The sequence below is a fragment of the Solanum dulcamara genome, chromosome 11 (assembly GCF_947179165.1).
Source record: "Solanum dulcamara chromosome 11, daSolDulc1.2, whole genome shotgun sequence".
NCBI lineage: Eukaryota > Viridiplantae > Streptophyta > Magnoliopsida > Solanales > Solanaceae > Solanum > Solanum dulcamara.
This window is the reverse complement of record NC_077247.1, coordinates 49,536,966-49,555,787: the sequence shown is the minus strand read 5'-3', so window position 1 is coordinate 49,555,787 and position 18,822 is coordinate 49,536,966. Positions and strand designations below refer to the sequence as shown.

Below are 18,822 nucleotides of genomic sequence, written 5' to 3'. Positions count from 1 at the left end.
TCCTAATATATAGATATTTAGTTTTGTTAATTATAGCTTAATTATACTCTTGTATTTTGTGTATATAAATTGATGAGGCTAATGAAATAAATCAAGGGATTAATCTCTTTCATGGTATCAGCTATCTAGGGCACGATTCAACCTTCTTCATTCTTCTCGGATTCCCGATGCCGCCGCCCCTCTCCTCTCCCTCTTCCTCTCTTCTCAATCACCATGTCTAACTCCAAATCTTCCTTTCATCCTGCTCTTATTGTATCCGACATCAAGAATGATGTTTCCATCACTCTTGAGATAGAGAACGTACAACATTCCACATGGGCGGAACTCTTTAAGATTCATGCAAGATCCCATCGGGTAATTGATCATATTATTCCTCCGGCAGTGGGCACGGTGAAACGGCCTCAACACGAGGAGGACAAAGAGCTGTGGTCCACACTTGACGCCACCGTTCTCCAATGGCTCTACGCTACTGTCTCTCATAATCTTTAGCATACAATTCTTGAACCCGACACCACGACGATGGAGTCTTGGAGTCGCTTACGTGACATATTCCAGGATAACAAACACTCTCGTGCTGTCACCCTTGAGTAAGACTTCACTCATGTAGACATGGAAGATTTTTCGAATGTCTCTGCCTATTGTCAACATTTCAAATCTCTCTGGCGGATCAACTTAAGAATGTCGGCTCCCCGGTCGCTAACAATCGACTAGTTCTTCAACCGGTCTCTGGCCTTACCGAGTCCTACTAAGGTGTGGCCACTCTTATTCGCCAACGTGATCCTTTGCCTCTATTTTATCAAGCCCGTTCGTTGCTCACTCTTGAGGAGGCTGGCCATGCTAAGAAAGCGGCCCAAAGCTCCTCATCTACCTTAGTTGCTCGCTCGTCCGAGTGTCCTCCTGATGTTCCTAATAATTCCTCTACCAACCGCAATACTAATGGTGTGAAGAGGAACCACAATTGAAGCAATAATGGCGGAAAGTATCACGGCAACAATGGTGGTCGTGGAGGCGGCAAAGAAGCTGCCAGCAATGGCGGTAATGTAGGCCGTGGTGGTCAGTTGGGAGGTGGCAATAGCCGCGGCACTGAGCAGCAGTCAGCGGGGCTGAACCCTCCGCCTTATTCTCCATGGGTTGGCGGGCAGCAGTGGTCGTGGATGGCATCATGAGGTCCTTGGGCTATACCACTGTGTCCATATCCTTCAACTTCTTGGTCCGGACTCAATTATGGATAGCAACAACTACTACGAGCGGGTGTTCTTGGCCCCCGACCTCAGCAGGCCTACACGACAGCCCCTACTCCTACGAACATTAAAGCCGCCATGCATACTCTTGGGATCATTCTTCCAGATGCAAATTGGTACAATAAATATCAAATATTACAAGGTAACTCTTTAAAATTTTGACTGTTATTTTTTTGTTGTTGAAATTATTATATATGTCCAGTGGAAGTCAAAAAATTATGTACTCTTTAGTGCTAATTTTGGTAGAAAATGATGTATATCTAACTCGAATCTTTTCCACATGAAGTAAATTAATAATGGCGTTATGCACAAGGGCGACTGCATAAGTAAATTAATAATCACGTTATTCATAAGGGCGACTGCATCAAGTTTCAAAGAAGAAAAGTAAATGGTCAACCAGCATTAATTTATATGCTAGAAGAAGAAAACCAATTGAGTATGTATACACTACGATAAAAAAAAAAATTAGCGGCAATAAATATCCATATTAACAAAGAGTGATAAAACTTTTACCGGCATTAGTTAATTGTTATTAGATCCAATGTCGCTATAAACTTTAGCGACATTTACAAAGAGTGTTAATTGCCACTAAAAAGACAGTTTTAGTGATAATTAAACTATTCCCGTTAATTAATTGCCGCTAAAAATTATTTTTGATGTAGTGCCCTGAAATTAATATTTCTGTGTCCACGCAATAATTTCCTCATCTTCCATAGCTTACAACGTTTTTTCGTATTTTTAAGTTGCTCTTCGAATTTAAGGAGGTCCAATTCCATTTATTTATTTATTTGGCTTCTTACGTATTTATATAAGTGACAAAAAAATTCAATAAAAATGGTTGCATGTATACGTAATATATAGACATTGTATAAATAGTTATGTGATGTATCGATATTGTATAAATAATGTATAATTGTGTATCTATAATCTATAATTATGTATCATAGTTGTATATATGCATTCGTATACACTATTTAGATATTGCATCAGTTCATGACCTCATCAACGAGCTGAATTCTTCTTTCAACTTCGAGCAACTTAAATCTCCTTTAAACAGTCCCAATTTTTTTATATGAGTTCCTCTCAATGTTTTAAGTTTTTAATATATTATTCACTCGGAACAATTCACGTTTTTGAAAGCTCAAATTTGAAATTTGAGCTAAGCATTGAAAAGACAAAGGCCTATTAGCTCGACTGATACACAAATAAAATTGCAGTACTGTAGATGTTATTAAGGAGCTTAGCTTTAAAATATAAAATAAATTCAATTTTTTCTTCTTAAAAAATAGGTGCAATGTATAGAATAGAATTAAAAAAAATACCCCTGTATCACGGTGACGGCCACCATATATTAACTTAAAACGAAAAATCAAAGATTCTTACAACATTTCCCTCAACATCATCATATGATATCATCACACGTTGATTCACTTCATCAACTCCTAAAATACATATATAAACAAAACGTTAACACTAAAACAATTAAAATAAAAGTGGACCGAATGCACATCGTCGACAAAAATAGTGGCTAAGTGGCTATTTTTAGTAATAAATAATAATTAGATTATTTTGAATTAGAAATTTTGATCTAATTAGATATTTTTTAATTTGTTCTGTTTTACTTAGTATACAACAGCAGTTAATCAACTTTTGGTAGTTAATGTATTTGTTCTCAGAAATCATATTGAAATATTATCTGTCTATCTGACACATTTAAGAACATCAAATTACTTCTGATCTACGCAATGATTATATTGAAAATATTCAATGAGTATAGGAATATTTAAAATTACATTTTTCTAATATAATTAATGATCTGCATTCTTAATAACAGTCATCCAATCATCCGTAAAGTATAGACTTTGGGCATAACTCTAACTCCAAAATTTAGCTAATTTAAAAGTTGAAAATTGCTCAAATCATATTAAAGCAATCACCCATCCCTTAAATCAACAATGTGTGACTTTTCACACCCTGTTACAACGACGATTGGATATTTGGAGCATTAGATAATTTAATTAGGAAATCAACATCGAAATACAATAATTGAAATGGGTCTTGTTTTAAATAAAATCATGCAAAAAAATAAATCTTGTATTAACTCAGCCCATAAAACTAGCTCAAAAAATAAAAATGGTACAAATCATATTAAAGATATCTTTCATTAAATGACCGATATATTTTAAAATATAATATCGATTTCATTATTATTTAACTTATAACTAACAATCAATATATAACTCAACATAAAATATAACATTAATTTCGTTTAGAATGTATTGAAAAATTGATTGGAAAGATAGCAGACTTAGCTTTCTTCTTCTTGTTTTTCTTCAAGAAAGTATAATGTTAATTTCATTGTTAATAATATCTGCAAATGAATTAAATAATACTGTATTTTATGAAGATATAGATATATAGATATAACATAGAAACTTGAAGTGGGGCCCATAATTTCATTGAACGAGCAGACCTATTGAACGATATGTTGTTATACGTAATATATTACTATATATATCTTCCAATATATGTGCTATTATTATCTAAAATCATGGCTTGCAGAAATGTTGTGTCTATTGTTTCAAGCATGCAGACACAGAAACATCATGCTATACAAAAACAAAGTCATACTGAAAGGATTAATTTTACTTATAAACCAAATATTTGGAAATATGATCATCTACTTTCTCTTACAAGTCAATATTCAGTGAGTATTCATAATCTTAAGTCATTTATTAACTAGTTTTATCTCTTGAGGTGTGTTTGGCAGGGAAGAATACATTTTTCAGAAAAATAAATTTGGTTAAATATTGAATTTGGTCTTGCAGGAAGAGAAGTACAAAGTTGAAGTAGAGAAGCTAAAAGAGGAAGTTGGTTGCACGTTTACAGTCACTGCGAGTCCAGTGGCTCAGCTTGTGCTTATAGACAGGATCGACAAACTTGGCTTAAGTGATTACTACGAGGTTGAAACAAAGGAAGCTTTGGAAAATACAATTATGTACTTGAAAAGTACTAATTCCAGCTCAAAGGATCTCTATGCTACTGCATTGTTCTTTAGGCTTCTTAGGGAACATGGCTATCATGCTTCACAAGGTATCATGCAAAAGATCGACTAGCCATTTGAATGAAAATTAATATTTTCTATTCCCTTATTACTCTTTTTGTTGTACCGCAGATATGTTAAAGGACTTTTTCGATGGGGAAGGAAAACTACCTTCAGATAAAAAAAAACATTATTGGAGCTTGTGGAAGGGTCACATCTTAGCATGGATGGTGAAAACTTACTAAATGACATAAGATTGTTGTCTACCAAAAACCTCAAGAACTTATTATCAGATGTTGACAAATTTACTACTATTCCCCTGGCATGGAGAGTGAGATGGTACGATGTTAGAAGACACATTACTGCTCAAAATTGCAACAACACAAATCCAATGTTGCTCAAATTAGCAAAACTTAACTTCAATATAATTCAAGCCACACACCAAAAAGATCTCAAAGATGTAATAAGGTATATATATTAAATCATTTTCTTTTCTAACGGTCGTCTCTTTGTGTTCGTTCACCCCAATTAATTCATCGAATACTGTTTTTGTGTGTGTGAATTAAACAGATGGTGGAGGAATCTTTACATAGCTGAAAGTTTGGACTTTACAAGGGACCGAATAGTAGAAAGCTTTTTTTTCGCTGTAGGAATTGCGTCAGAACCTCAACATGGAAGCATGAGAAAATGGCTAACCAAAGTGATTCAATTGATACTAATAATAGATGATGTTTATGATATTTATGGTTCTTTAGCCGACGTGCAACAATTCACCCGTGCCATAGAGAAGTAGGTCCTCTCAATCATTATTTGATACAACTTACTTATTAAATTTATCTAAGTTGTTCTCTAAACACAATTAATAATCATGATGATGAAATCTTAATTAGGTGGGATACAAAAGAAGTGCAAAGGCTACCAGAGTGTATACAGATCTGTTTCAGAGCATTGCATGATACAATGGAAGAGATATCTGTTGAAATTCAACAACAAAAAGGTGGCCTTTCAGCATTACCTCATCTGAAACAAGTGGTTAGTATTAAACTAGTCTTTTATCAACTCTCTTTGTTTTCATTTGCTTGTCCAATTTGCATTTTGTCACCCTCTTAAGAATATATCAGTTAAGTACTTTTCACCCGTTCACTTTTACTTGTCTATTTTATTAAGAATAAATATTTATATTTACTCATCACTTTTCACATATCAAAAAATGAGTAAATCTGTTTTACCCTCAACATTGATTAATCACTTATTTTTTTAATTCATTTTAAAAATCAACATGTCATCCACATACAACAAGGAATGGTACTGCAGGGCATTCTGTTTACTTTCAATGGCCATATGCCTTGATGGTTTTGTACTGAGTACATTGCTACAGTGTAGTAAAACATTTATAAGGATACTATTGCTACACTAAAAGTCACATATCATCATGGTGGTTGGAAAGTCCAACAAGTGATATGTGTAATCCAACAATCAACCTGTAATCACTTATTCTCAAAATCATGATTTTCCCAAAACCTAAAATTATACATCAAGTAATATGAATATTGTAATAACATATTTATATTGATCCTTATTTCTTAAGAAACGTGCAAAATTCAAAGTAGACAAATAAAAGTGATGGAAAATATTTATTTTGCTAAATTGACCTTACTAATTGATACTGCTTTAAAACTTTAAATTTGACTACACATAGTCTTATTATATTGAGACGTTATCGCAGTCTTATAGGTGGTTGGTTGTTTTTAGGTTCTAGTACGTCGAGCTATTTTTTCGCAGGACCTCCCCTACAGTATCCTCACCGTGGTAGAGTTTAACCACCAGGTTCGGGATGAATTGGTGTGGTTCCTCTACGCCTCTTTTCTAGTCACTGAACTTAGAATAGAAAATTCACTTGCTGAAAGCAAAAATGGAATGGCCGATCATGAACTCTATGACGTTTTTAAGACCTCACTAATCAGCCAACCACTTTTGAGTTCATAATGAATGAACCAAATAAAATATTTAATTATATCTTTATTTACTAAATGAATAAAGAAAAAAGAAAACTAAATAAGGTAAAAAGAAAATATTATGCTTTTACTTTGCTAGTATACACGAGGGGTGGAGCCAGAAGGGTGCCATGGGCTCAATTGAATCCCATTATAGGGAAAAATAATTTCATTTTTCTTGCATATATATAAATTATTAAATTTCTTTGAAAAAAAATAATGTTTTTTTTAATTTCCTTAGTTAAATTCTTGGTTCCACTATCATACAAAATAAGGAAATACATAACAATAAAGGTTCACACATTGAGAGTAAATGACACTAGAATTACACTAAACATGAAAGGTACATATAGTTTCATAAATGCTTAAGCCTGAAGTCCTTTATTTCTCTTCTTTTTTTTTATCTGTTTATTTGTATTCCTTGCCAATTATCTGCTAATTCAAATCTCCTTTTTTCATGAATATTTGACCTAATATTAAATGTTTCAATAATTCAGTGGGTCAACTTCTGTAAAGCATTGCTAGTGGAAGCAACATGGTACCACAAAGGTCATATACCCACACTTGAAGAATATCTTGACAATGGGTGGACTTCATCCTCTGGTCCATTACTTTCATTACATGTGATTTTTGGTCTCACAAATAAAACAACAAATGAAACCCTTGATTTATGCAAAAATTGTCAAGAAATTATTTACCAAACATCGATTATAATTCGACTTTGCAACGACCAAGGTACCTCAACGGTAAGATATTAAAAAAAAATTACCTCATTTTTTTTCATTCTCGGTATATGCTGATTTTCATTTGTAATATTATTTGTATCATATTGTAGGTGGAACTAGAGAGGGGTGATGTTGCTTCATCAATTATATGTTACATGCAAGAAAAAAATGTCTCAGAGGATGTAGCCCGAGAGCATATCGAAAGCATAATTTTGAATTCATGGAAAAAGATTAATCACCATTTTAATACTCTTTCTACATCACATCGAACAATTATCAAGCATATAATAAATGAAGCGCGAATGGCACATGTCATGTACCATTCTGAAGATGGATTTGGAGTTCAAGATGGTGACACTCGAGACCAGGTCCTTATCAACTTGGTTGAGCCTATTTTATAATATAGACACAATCATTGTCTAGGCTTCTACTGCTATACGTATGAACAAGAAAATAATATAGACACAATCATTTTATACTATATCGAGTTTATTTTATACATGAAAGATTAAATCACTGGTTCTTATAAGTATAAAGTTTATGCTAACAAGCTAAGATAAAAAGTGAACAAAGTCGCCGATATGATTATAGTACAAGATTAAATATAATTTATATTGATTATAAGAATAGTATGATTCTGATTTCTTGTGCTAATATATTTTGTGTGCATTGAATGAATCAAGTAAAGATAATTATTTATGTTCTGGATATTTATAAAACAACTACTCTAAATCATTAAATATATTTATATTACATTCTTAATCTTAATATAATTATTATGATCAATGCGATTCGTTTATTATCTTGACTTCTTGACTTATCAAAGGATAAGAATCTCACATGTCTCACATACTTACTACAAACTCCATTTTGAGAAAACATTTCCTTGACCGAGTTGCTTAGAAATTTTTATTTAAAAAAAGGGAGTGGGGGTGGAGGGAGGATGTCTAGCTATTCTCCAGGATAGTAAAACTAGCCCATAAAATACGATTTTGTTTACCCCTCAAATTCGCATTTAAAATTGAGTTGATTCAGTCTAAGTAGCCTAAAGCCTAAAATTGACGTATGGAAATCCATTCAAAAATATTTAATAATTTTTATTTGATACACACATATATATATATATATATATATATTGGAGAAAACGATGTTGGGAGCGCCACCTCGAATGAACCCTGCAGTGAGCGATTCGTATTTAGTTGAAGCTCTAATGCAGACCCGAACACCTGGTGGAAACCCCCCACCCCCCAAAAAAAAACATATATAAATCTGACTCCAAACCATTAGGTGGAAAAAAAATACATAAATCTTAGGATCTATATGAATGACAAAAGCTGAAATAGGATAGCTAATAAACAGCTCTTCATAGTAAATTTAATAAGATAATTTGAAAATTTTGATTACTAGCTTTTTATAATCAATTAATTTACACACACACACATATATATATATATATATATATATATATATATATATATATATATATTTATTTTTTCCTTTAAACCATCAACTAGATAACTTAAATCCGGAAAGGAATTGGCACAGAAATCCCACCAAGGCCCAAGCTTCGACAGACTCCATTTTAGGCACCGTTACAGACCCAATTTTATTGTATGGGCCTTGGCCCATTAATTTGCAAAACACAAATCAAATGTTACTTTTAAGGTTGTCATTTAAACTTCTTTTTTTTATAGGAAAAATGGAAAATTCATTCTCCATAACCAAATAAGTATCTATATTACCAAATTAAAAAATTATTTTTTCCTATTTACAAAATATAGTAGATTGAAAATTTTGTGTAAAAAACACAACAGCCACTCGACACTTTTTCTCTTATTGTGGCTTAGAAGCTCATTTATCTATGTTCTTCTCCATTGAGAAAAAACAAGGGGAAAAAACAAACAAACAGCAATATGAGATGACAAAAAAAATATAAAAAATTGAATTTGTGGCAATTCGGGGAGGTTGAATCTAAAAATTGGGGCTATTTGAGTAGGATTGAGCTAGTTTTGAATTGAATTTCGGTCTTAGCTCATTTACATGCAAATTTATATTTAAAAAATTGTAGATAATTGTATGCTAAGTTGTATGAAAATTGTATTTAAAGTTTTGTATGTTATTGTAAATGTATTAAATTTATATGAAAATTGTATACAATGTTGTTGTAGTTGTATTTAAATTTTCAGAAACCAACATGAATTTTAATAATATATATATATATATATATATATATATATATATATATATATATATATATATATATATATATATATAAATTCAATGCTTAGAATTTCGCACAAAATTTTTGTGTAAGAAAATGTATAAATTCATTTTGATATATATATATATATATATATTATTCTAAGCATTGAGCAAGATATACATATTTTATACCAATTTTATACACTTTTCAAACACAAAAATTATGAGGAAGGTTCTAAGACTTGAGCGAGATGTACAGATTTTATAACGATTATATACAATATTCATACAAGAATTTTTGAACTAAATTTGTAAGCCTTGAGCGAGTTTTTGATATGTTTTTAAAAGAAACTCTTGTTATGTTTGATAATTTCTATGATTTTCTGGGCTTAAACACAAAATTAAAACTCGTTCAATATTTCAACGTACGCTCAGAATGATAGAATTTACAGATCACGATACTTTTGTCCCTTCATCCTAATGTGTTATTACTACATCCCAGAGGCTCGCGCAAAAAACACCTTTTAGAATACTACTTTGATTACAATTTGGATTCATTTCTTGAATACTTTTTAATTGATAACATTCTTTGAGTATCATTAAATGGGAATGGTTAATTAAACACAAAATAAGACACTCCATTAATTTAAAATTTGAATAGTTTAATAAATTTACAATGATGACTCATGACTGACCAACAAAAAATAGTTATGCAAACTTGGAATAAAATTTGGATTTTTTCGTTTTATATGGCATATTATAAAGATAAAACAATAGCATAAGAGGACAAGTGCTGGATGCAATGAACACAAACACAAAAGGGGAAAAGAAAGTAAACTAATCTAGAGGGGTAAAGATTAAACAACACTTGGAGCAGCGGCTAGGCTAGATTTGGTCCCGTGACCCTCTTTACAAGCAAAACTCGAATCCACATTCCTCCTCTCTCTTTCTCTGTCTGAGATATCCCTTCTGCTCACTCAGAGAGAAAAAAAACTGATCTTTCTTGACAGAGAAAGAAGAGATTTGTGATTCATATATAGGTAGATATACGTATAGCGCTAAAAGGTGAGAAGGAATGGCAAAGAAGAAAGCAACCATGACTCTCAAAGACTTCCATGGTGGTTCTATTCCTTCAGATCTTCCATTACCTTCTGCCCCTGGCGTGTGAGTTTCTCTTTTTACCCTCATCTTGTGTCATCGCATATGAATTTTTATTGAGATTTATGTATTGGGTTTCGATTTTTGTGCGAATTGAGTAGTTGGGGATTTCTTTTTTCGTCGATTGAAACTTAACTGACCGTTTTCTTGATGTTTGGTTAATGGAAGTTGTGATCTTTCTTATGATTGAATGGAGATAAATTGATGCTTTCTGCTAGAATGATCTATTTTTCCTGTTAAACTGAATTGTGGCTTTTAGCTTATTGGTTTACATTAATCGAGGTCAGAATTTTGCTGGGGTTTGTAAACTTCTGAACTTTCTCACGAAAAGTGTGTCTGCCAGTATCTGTGATCCGGCGTTTCAGTACATATGATTATTTTACTGTTCATAATTTGCGATTAATTCAAATTGGTTTTGTAGATCTGGGTATGGGAGATCCCTATTGGTTTTGGGAATGTTGAAGTTTTGGAAAGTTAAATTGGGGCACGAAATCTTGAAATACCTATTACTGGATTATATTTTAAGTGTTTGTACAAGTTGCAATAACAAATGACTTGCATACCATTCTTCTTCTAGGAAATGTCCAAAATATTGTTCCTCGATACATGTAAACTTAATGACTGGCTCACCTTTTGGGAAGTTTTTTGGAATATTGTAAACATAATTAAATCATCGAAGGTGGAAGCTATTGTAGGTAGTTCAATCAATCCGTCAATCAATGATATCTCAATTTCCAACTAGTTGGGATGCAAAAACTTAACTGAATGCAGTTACTGGAAGTTGTGTATTTATTTGTATTATTCACTCTTTTGGGTAGAAAATTCCTAATGCTGATATTTGAATGTTTTCCTTATGGTTGGTAGAATGGTTAGGCCATTAGATCGTGGTGGTTTTGATCGCCAAACATCATGGGGAAACCCCATGGGAAGACCAGAGCATCGTTTACGTCCGGGATCAGCTGGTGCAACCAGAAACTTTGATGAGAAGACTCCTTTCTTAAGTCATAATGCACCAATAGGCCGTAATTTTGATGAGGATGAAAGGAAGCCATTGGATGGATCATCTGGACCTCGTCGAACTGTTAGTGATGAGAGTATTCGTGCATTGCCAAGTCGTGTGGAGCCTAAGGCAGAATACTCTGTCACTGGGATGGTAGGTAACGGGCAAGTATCAGCTCCTCTATCTCAAAATCATAGAGGCGCAGCAAGTGGTTCACATGGGGCTTGGTTCAATGAATCGGCTAGTACTAAAAGTTCTGTTGGTGGTAGTGGCAGGAGCGCGAGTTCACTGAATGTGTCTGCAAGTAGTGCTCAAGTTGTTGCTGGGTCATACCCAAATGCATGGGGCCTAAGGAAGGAGGTGGCAAGTGCAAAGGAATCAGTTTCAGCTCCATGGTCTGCTCCTGATGCTGAGTCGAAGTTGGCCCATGCCAGTGCCCTTGAGAAGGTCACATCTGGCAGGTGGCATTCAAAGCAGCAGATTCATTCTCAAATGGATGTTGAGGTCGTTAAACATCAAGACACGGAGAAAGAATTCTATTACCATGGAAGTACTAGAGTCAACGATAATGTCTACAACATGCCAGATGTCGTGGGAGGACCCAAATATAGTGATCAGGTGCTAGCGGTTCATGCTGAAAGAAGTCTTGCTCTTACAGACGGGGTTCACGGGCTTAACAAGGAACTGCCAGCACGGGAGAGGGCCAGGTCCCCTTTATTTATGGAGGCAAATGAGAGAAAAACTTCTGCTAATGTAAATGGGTTTCAACGGCCCCATAATGTTGTTGGCTCTAGTGGATATGAGATGCAGTCACCAGCATCTTCTGAACCATCCGAGTGGCCCAAATTAAAGTTGCTACCAAGATCCAAACCATTGGAGAATCTGGACCAGTCCATAGATTATAAGCAGGTTTGTGACATTGCTCTCTGTGGAGGGTTTATCCATGTGCTAGAATCTCATTTGGTTCTCTTACTGTAGGTCAACCAGCATCCTAGTAATCCTGTTCGTGTTGAGAAATCGGCTGATGCATATCCCAGCGTTGATCCCATCAAGACTGGGTTTGTTGAACCTGAAAGAAGCAATCAAGTAATTGAACGCCCAAAATTGAACTTGAAGCCTCGGTCACAGCTTCTTGAACAATCGGAAGGAAACACTGAAAATAAAAGGTATACCTAATATTTCTGCTTCCCCCTTGCATCTTTTAACTTGGAAGTATATGAAAAGATAAATGTGCTTATGAGGACTTTTTAGTGGCTATGGTTAATAGTGTTAGAATATAGTTCTATTTCAGGAATGAAGTCGTAAAAGATATGTCGAACATTTTCTCTCTGCTGCAATACCAACTTACCAAGAGATTCTGTATTCTGAGGGTTTATCAGAAATTGATTAGTTTTACGCCTATTGCAACCCTGCTTTATTTGGGCTTAGTGCTGGCAATGTGAGCAAGTTCTCACGGGAAGAGCTAAAAGATCCATCTAGGTGATACCAAATTACCAATTAGTTGTGATTACGGATTATTTCTCTTGGATTATTTTAGTCTTGTTAGAAATTTGTATGCTAGTAGAAAATATAAAGAACTTCTAGTGGATGAGAACCCAAATCTTCAAATTATTGGATTTATATGATTCTGAATGGAGCAGTATGGTCAGTGAGAATTCCGACAGTGATCTAAATTAGTTTGAGTATTATTTTTTTTTGGTTGATAAAGGTATCTCAGCATCACGGGTATGGCTACCTCCAAAAAGTTACAAGCTATTTCCATAGTGCCATAGATCCTAGGAAATCTACCAACTGTGTTACTTCTTCTACACCTTCTTTTTTACACCAAAAATACAACATGTTAATGCAATTTCCTTTAACCTTCTGAATAGTGTTAATAATATTCTCATAACACCTGAGGTTCCTCTCTCCAAATAGCCCATCAGACACGAGCAGGTACTATAGACCACCATCTTTTATGGGTCTTGCTCCCCCCTCTCCCTCATCCAACAGCCACCGAACTAGCTTGAGTATTGAGGCATAGTAGTAGTTGTATTACCTAGTGATTTGCCTGTGCAAACCCTCTGTGACTTCAGTTTCTTGTTCCTGGTGCATCTCTTCCTCAATAAGTGCACTAGAAGGTTTGTCTTAGCAACGGTATAAATGAACTATACTCGACTGTTCTAATGCCTTTGGAAGTTGTTGATTGTGGTGATCTAGAGGAAGAATAATAGGAGTTTGTGGACTAGGTTTGAGGAAATGATGAGAACTGAGTCACAAGAAATTAATTCCTTTTGATTATTAAAGTTCTTATTATGGTACGATGGGAAGCTCGTTTTTTCATAACTTAGTATGACTTTCACTTTTAGATAGCAAACTGGCTGCTGTTTTTTTTTTCCTTTTTTTTTCCTGTTGGGGAAGCGTAGGGACTGGTAGTTGATTCACGGATCTAAGCAATAACACAGCTCTAATATCAAAATGATGATGATATTTGGGGTATCATTCCTTAGCAAATTTAAAGCTCTCTGTGAGATCTCACACCTAATATTTGGTCATCTGCTCTATATTCTTTGTAATCTGATATGCAAACTAAGTCAGCTTTATGATGTACAATGGACTACTCACGATTGATCAAGTAAAATGCTAGAGATTTCCTTTATTTCTTTGGCTAGGGTACATCCTTAGTGAAGCATAATTGCAAGCATTAATCATCCTGAATAATTCTTGATTGTTGGATCAATTCGTGATCAAGTTGCCATTTAAGAAATTGATTCCCTTGGTATATGAATGATCTGTCCAAGACCACTTGTGCATCGATCAGTAGCATGCACTTGTCTTTCTTTTCTCATGATATATTGAAGTAGATATATATTCATTGGATGATGATCTGCTTTACCATGACTTGAAGTAATGTACTCAGACATTTGTGTTCTTTAAGCTTCTCAAATTTGAAGGAAAATTGGCAGCCTGTGTCTCCAGGTTGTGGTTTATAAATGTTATCATCTGCTTTTTGCTGTGAATCAGCGGTTAGTCTTTCTTGATGATTATCTATCTTAATAAAGTACCTGTCTGTGTCACTTCGCCTCTACTTTTTCTTCCGCTATTCTTTCCCTCCCTTGGCAGTATCTACTGCCCTTGCTTTATGATGTGACCGAGGACATCTGTTCTAGCTAAAGCTCACATTGTTTTGTGCTTATGATTTGTTGGCGCAGGAAACCATTATTTGGTGGTGCTCGTCCACGTGAAATGGTAAGTTATTAATCTTGTGTATGCAGAAGAAAGTATTGTTTCTTCTTCTTCTGTTGTTGTTCAACAACAACAACAACAACATACCCAGTGTAATCCCACCAAGTGGGGTCTGGAGAGGGTAGACTGTACACAGACGTTACCACTACCTCGTAGAGGTAGAGAGGCTGTTTCCGAAAGACCCTTAGCTCAAGTGAATCAAACCCAGAAAAAAGGAAGAAAACAATGAAGAAAGCATAAGAGAGAGAACAACAACAACAACAACAACAAATAAAATGATAAACAAAATGCAATAAATAACATATGGCAATATCTATAAGGGCACGACCTATGACCTGCACTATACTTCTTCTTCTGTTGTTGTAAAGAAACATAATTTGTTCATTTTGCACCTCAATTTTTTTTGGACTTGCTTGATAAATCACCTTTAAAAAAATTAAGATTGTACTAGCCTTTTTCAATTGCTCGTTATTTGAGGTCTCTTTTCTGTTAACCCTACTGTTCAATTATGGGTGGTCTCCACCAGGTTCTGCAGAATCGCGGGATTGATGATGTTATTCATAATCATGACCTTCAGCAACCTCATCCAAGGTAGTAAATGAGTTGATTATGCAATCTCTTTATATGACTCAGAAAATTCCTCGTTTGACAAGCTAAGTGGTAATTGTCTGAAGGGGCAAACAACATGCTGGCAAAGCAGAGACGGTGATGCATGCGACCAGGCATAACGAGAAAACAGAGAGTATTCCCATTGACCATAGGATGGCGAAGAATGCAGATAGGCGAGATCACAGGATAGATGTCGAGAAAGGAGATGGACAGAGGAGGAATTGGAGAAGCGAGAACTGGAGGAACAACAAGGAGACTGAAAGGCACCACCACCACCATCAGCCGCAGCAACATGCACAGGAGAGGCCACCCTCACCAGAAACGTGGCGCAAGCCTGTTGAACCACCAAGACCTGCTTCTGCTGATGCTCCTGGTGTGAGATATGGAAAAGCAACCTCTGCAGTCGAGCTGGCTGCAGCCTTCTCAAAACCGGTCTCTGATCCAGCAGCAACCGCGGATCGTTTTTCTGGTCAGAAAAGTCTTCCTAATCGAGGTCAAGTCCCTTTTTCTCGATTGACAGGCCCTCAGCAGAGGCCTCAGATTAACGGGTACTAAGCTCCAGGAGATGAGCTAATGAAAAATGTCTTATCATTGCTAATTGCTTAGTAGGCTGCAACAGAGTTTTGTTTGCAGCAGGAACACCAAGATGGGGTAGTAATTGTTATCCTTGCTATAGGCTAGCAACAAAATCTAATGATCTTGCTGCTGAAACTCTAGAACTTGATTCTTCACCTTTTAGACCTAACACCTTCAACCTTGAGAAATGCGGTCCTTTTTTTTCCTTTTCTTTTACATCTTTTTAGTTTGATAATAATCATCGGGGATGATGGATGTTCCCTTTATAGATGATTTATTGCTCAGAAAGAATTTCTGATTTGAAGCCTGATGTCTTAAACAAATTATGTATACTTTTGGAGGTGTTTTACATTTCATGGTGAATGCTGTCTGTTATCCGATTGATGGTATAGTTTAGTTTAGAAAGAGAATCGCTCTCTGTGTCTTGCAGTATCACAATCTCATGATGCCTCTTAGCTGAATTTGGTTTAAAGACTCTGAAATTAGCTTACTGTATTACTTTGCCTTTAGGTTCTTGTGGTTACAAATGCACACTGTACATAAGTAGGTACTTGTTCTTTTTAGTAAAAAGAGTGTAGCGCGTGATGTCAATATTGTGGGTCCAGTATATGGTCGAAGCCTTGGACCGCATGCCATAAACTTGGTTACTTACTATCAAATAGGCATGCATTAGGGAACATTTGAGTGGCATCCACTCATACTTCTGTTGGCTTTCGACTAAATCTCCTCATCAATGGCTGATCTTGCATTTCTTGGGAACTTTGATTATGTAATGGCTTCTCTTGTTTTAGTCAGGTAATTAGAGTATACTAATATTAATTGCTGCTGCTGATAGCTTCTATCATAAACTGAAGGACAAGTAAGCATATTTCATCCATTGATGTATTATCATGATACTAATGTGGTTCTACACAAGCACACCAACATCTCAAATGAAAGACATAAATAGAGTAACTAGAAAAGGAGATCAAAACACCCAGGTTACTGCCGATAGTGCCATAATACTTGTCTGAAACTGAGCTTGTACCCTACATCAAGGCAAAATTACATGTCAAATATCAATCAATGATCGCGATGTTTGACATGAAAGAGTAAGTTTTCGCCTCTGTTGTTGAAAAGTCACAACCCGAACTCTTTCTTTTTAAGAACCAAAAAGATTTGTGCCAAAATAATAGATGCCAAAAAGAAGAAAAGTCCTTGAGCGCGGGTTCCATTTTCGAGTCTGTTTCCGATTCTTCCAACCTTCCCCATGCAAGAAGGCATTTTTCACATCTAACTGATACAATGGCCATGATCGATACCCAAAATATAATAATAACCATAATTTCATTCTGGTTATCCATGTTACTCAAACACATGTTCTGACTTTAAGATCTAGAGTCAGTGAGTTTTGAAAAACTGTAAGTATGTAACCTTCCAATACGTAAACATTTCAAAAAAAATTCAGCAGTTTGAGTCGAAAACATTTTCAGTTGAACTCATGAAACCTATCGTAGACGGTCTCCTATTTCAAGCAGGAATGGAGTTAGAGGGGACAAGGGGTTCATCTGAACCTCCGATGTCAGAAAATTACTTTTTAAAATAAAAATAAAAATTAGGGGTTAGGGGTAAGTGGAAATGGGAAGACAATTACAAAGTGAGCAATCAAACTCTCACCAACAAGGTAAAAGTTCAGGTAGTCATCAATCAACTGATATTAAAATTCTCAAAATATATTTTAGGTATATATAACAGATGTTAAATCCCTTGGCCTCTTGATTATTTTTTTAAAAATAAAATCTTTAGTTACCACTGATTTCGAGCCTTGATTATTTCGTATTAGCGTAAAATAAATGTGTACCTCAGATCATTGTAATAACAAGCTTGAGAATTGTTTTTTGGTCTATAACTTTTCCTTTTCTTGGTGCTGGCTTTGATCCCTTCTTGTGGTTTGATGGTATCATTTTCAGAGATGGTGTAGAGAGATGGCTGCCACAATCCCTTTGATGATGAATTTCTACGAGTCAATTTTCGAGCCCTCTTAGTGTTTTTTTCCTCTTGGCATGTTACTTGAACAAGAGAACATGCTTCAATTTTGGGACTATTATTATCATTAACAGAACCACTATAACAGGACAGAAAATCAGCTAAGAACTTCATAGTTCTTAAAACTGAAATTTCTAGTCTATGTTGAACGCTTATAACAATTTAGTAGAAAACTATCAAGGTTAATTTGGTCACTTTAGAGAGGCTGCATGCTCTAGCTGTGATGATGGTGAAAGGCCACCTTTATAGTTTTTTTAGTAATATGTATTGTGAATAATTAGTGATGAAATAAAGATAGGGTAGATTGCATTTAATAATAAAGATAATCAAAATCTAAGTGCTTGTCAAATGCGTGAAGCTATTACTTTCTTTTTTCCCAATTATCAATTTTTTCTCTTATACATAGATAATGACACTCCAATCAACTTGTGTAAATCGCAATTATGCAGGTATCTACTACCATCATAATACCAATCAAATAACTTTGTCAACCATGACTTAAAATTAATGAAGTGTTAAGTATTCTTCATTCTTAACTATAATAATTGTGGTGGAGTATTAAGTGTCCTTCATTCTTAATCAAATGTCTCAAACTTGAGTCTCTTTTATCATCTTAATGGGAAAAAAAACATGACTCAGATAATTACCTATTTCCCACTTCAGTGACTGACTATTAGATTGACTACACTTCGGATTATAAATAATGTATATACTAATTTAGCTCATCTGCCTTATCTACTCCTTTTTATTTGTCAAATTGAGCTCAAAGGTTGAGGAAAATGATGGCATCTTTTATTTTCTCTGACGTCAAGATTCAAAAAGAGTTGCTGAATAAATTTTGGTTTGATCAATGTTTTATAGAGTTCTTATTAAATTATTATTTGATTGGCATAGTGGACATGCCAGCTTTAGCATTTAATACTTGGAAATGGGATATATTATTGCAAATTGCAACGAGATTCAGATCTTGTAAAATCTATTTATTGATAAAAAGTTTCTACCTTTTGTTGTAATTTTTCTGCTT

The 18,822-nt window shown here is 34.7% G+C and overlaps 2 protein-coding genes and 1 pseudogene across 2 annotated transcripts; 2 read left to right on the top strand and 1 right to left on the bottom strand.

The window, feature by feature from the left end:
* The first annotated feature begins 3,792 nt into the window (after positions 1-3,792).
* LOC129872307 (alpha-farnesene synthase-like) lies at positions 3,793-7,484 on the top strand (annotated as a pseudogene).
* Positions 7,485-10,019: 2,535 nt separating this feature from the next.
* On the top strand, positions 10,020-16,183 carry LOC129874934 (uncharacterized). Its single transcript, XM_055950326.1, has 6 exons — positions 10,020-10,369; positions 11,228-12,272; positions 12,342-12,529; positions 14,555-14,591; positions 15,115-15,179; positions 15,263-16,183. The coding sequence occupies exons 1-6, from the start codon at positions 10,281-10,283 to the stop codon at positions 15,750-15,752; spliced, it is 1,914 nt and encodes a 637-aa protein (XP_055806301.1). The 5' UTR covers positions 10,020-10,280; the 3' UTR covers positions 15,753-16,183.
* A 439-nt stretch (positions 16,184-16,622) lies between these two features.
* On the bottom strand, positions 16,623-17,971 carry LOC129874935 (uncharacterized). The gene is made up of 2 exons (XM_055950327.1): positions 17,614-17,971; positions 16,623-16,801 (listed from the first exon to the last, which is right to left on the bottom strand). Exons 1-2 carry the CDS (start codon positions 17,910-17,912, stop codon positions 16,741-16,743), a joined length of 360 nt encoding a protein of 119 aa, XP_055806302.1. The 5' UTR covers positions 17,913-17,971; the 3' UTR covers positions 16,623-16,740.
* Positions 17,972-18,822: the final 851 nt, after the last annotated feature.

What these genes read in the sequence shown, in the direction of transcription:
- LOC129874934 (XM_055950326.1), top strand. Translation starts at nt 10,281, where the DNA reads ATGGCAAAGAAGAAAGCAACCATGACTCTCAAAGACTTCCATGGTGGT. An exon ending in TTACCTTCTGCCCCTGGCGT is followed by an intron (nt 10,370 to 11,227) that starts GTGAGTTTCTCT and finishes TATGGTTGGTAG; the next exon opens with AATGGTTAGGCCATTAGATC. An exon ending in CTTCAGCAACCTCATCCAAG is followed by an intron (nt 15,180 to 15,262) that starts GTAGTAAATGAG and finishes AATTGTCTGAAG; the next exon opens with GGGCAAACAACATGCTGGCA.
- LOC129874935 (XM_055950327.1), bottom strand. Translation starts at nt 17,912, where the DNA reads ATGAAGTTCTTAGCTGATTTTCTGTCCTGTTATAGTGGTTCTGTTAAT. An exon ending in TGTTATTACAATGATCTGAG is followed by an intron (nt 16,802 to 17,613) that starts GTACACATTTAT and finishes GCCTTGATGTAG; the next exon opens with GGTACAAGCTCAGTTTCAGA.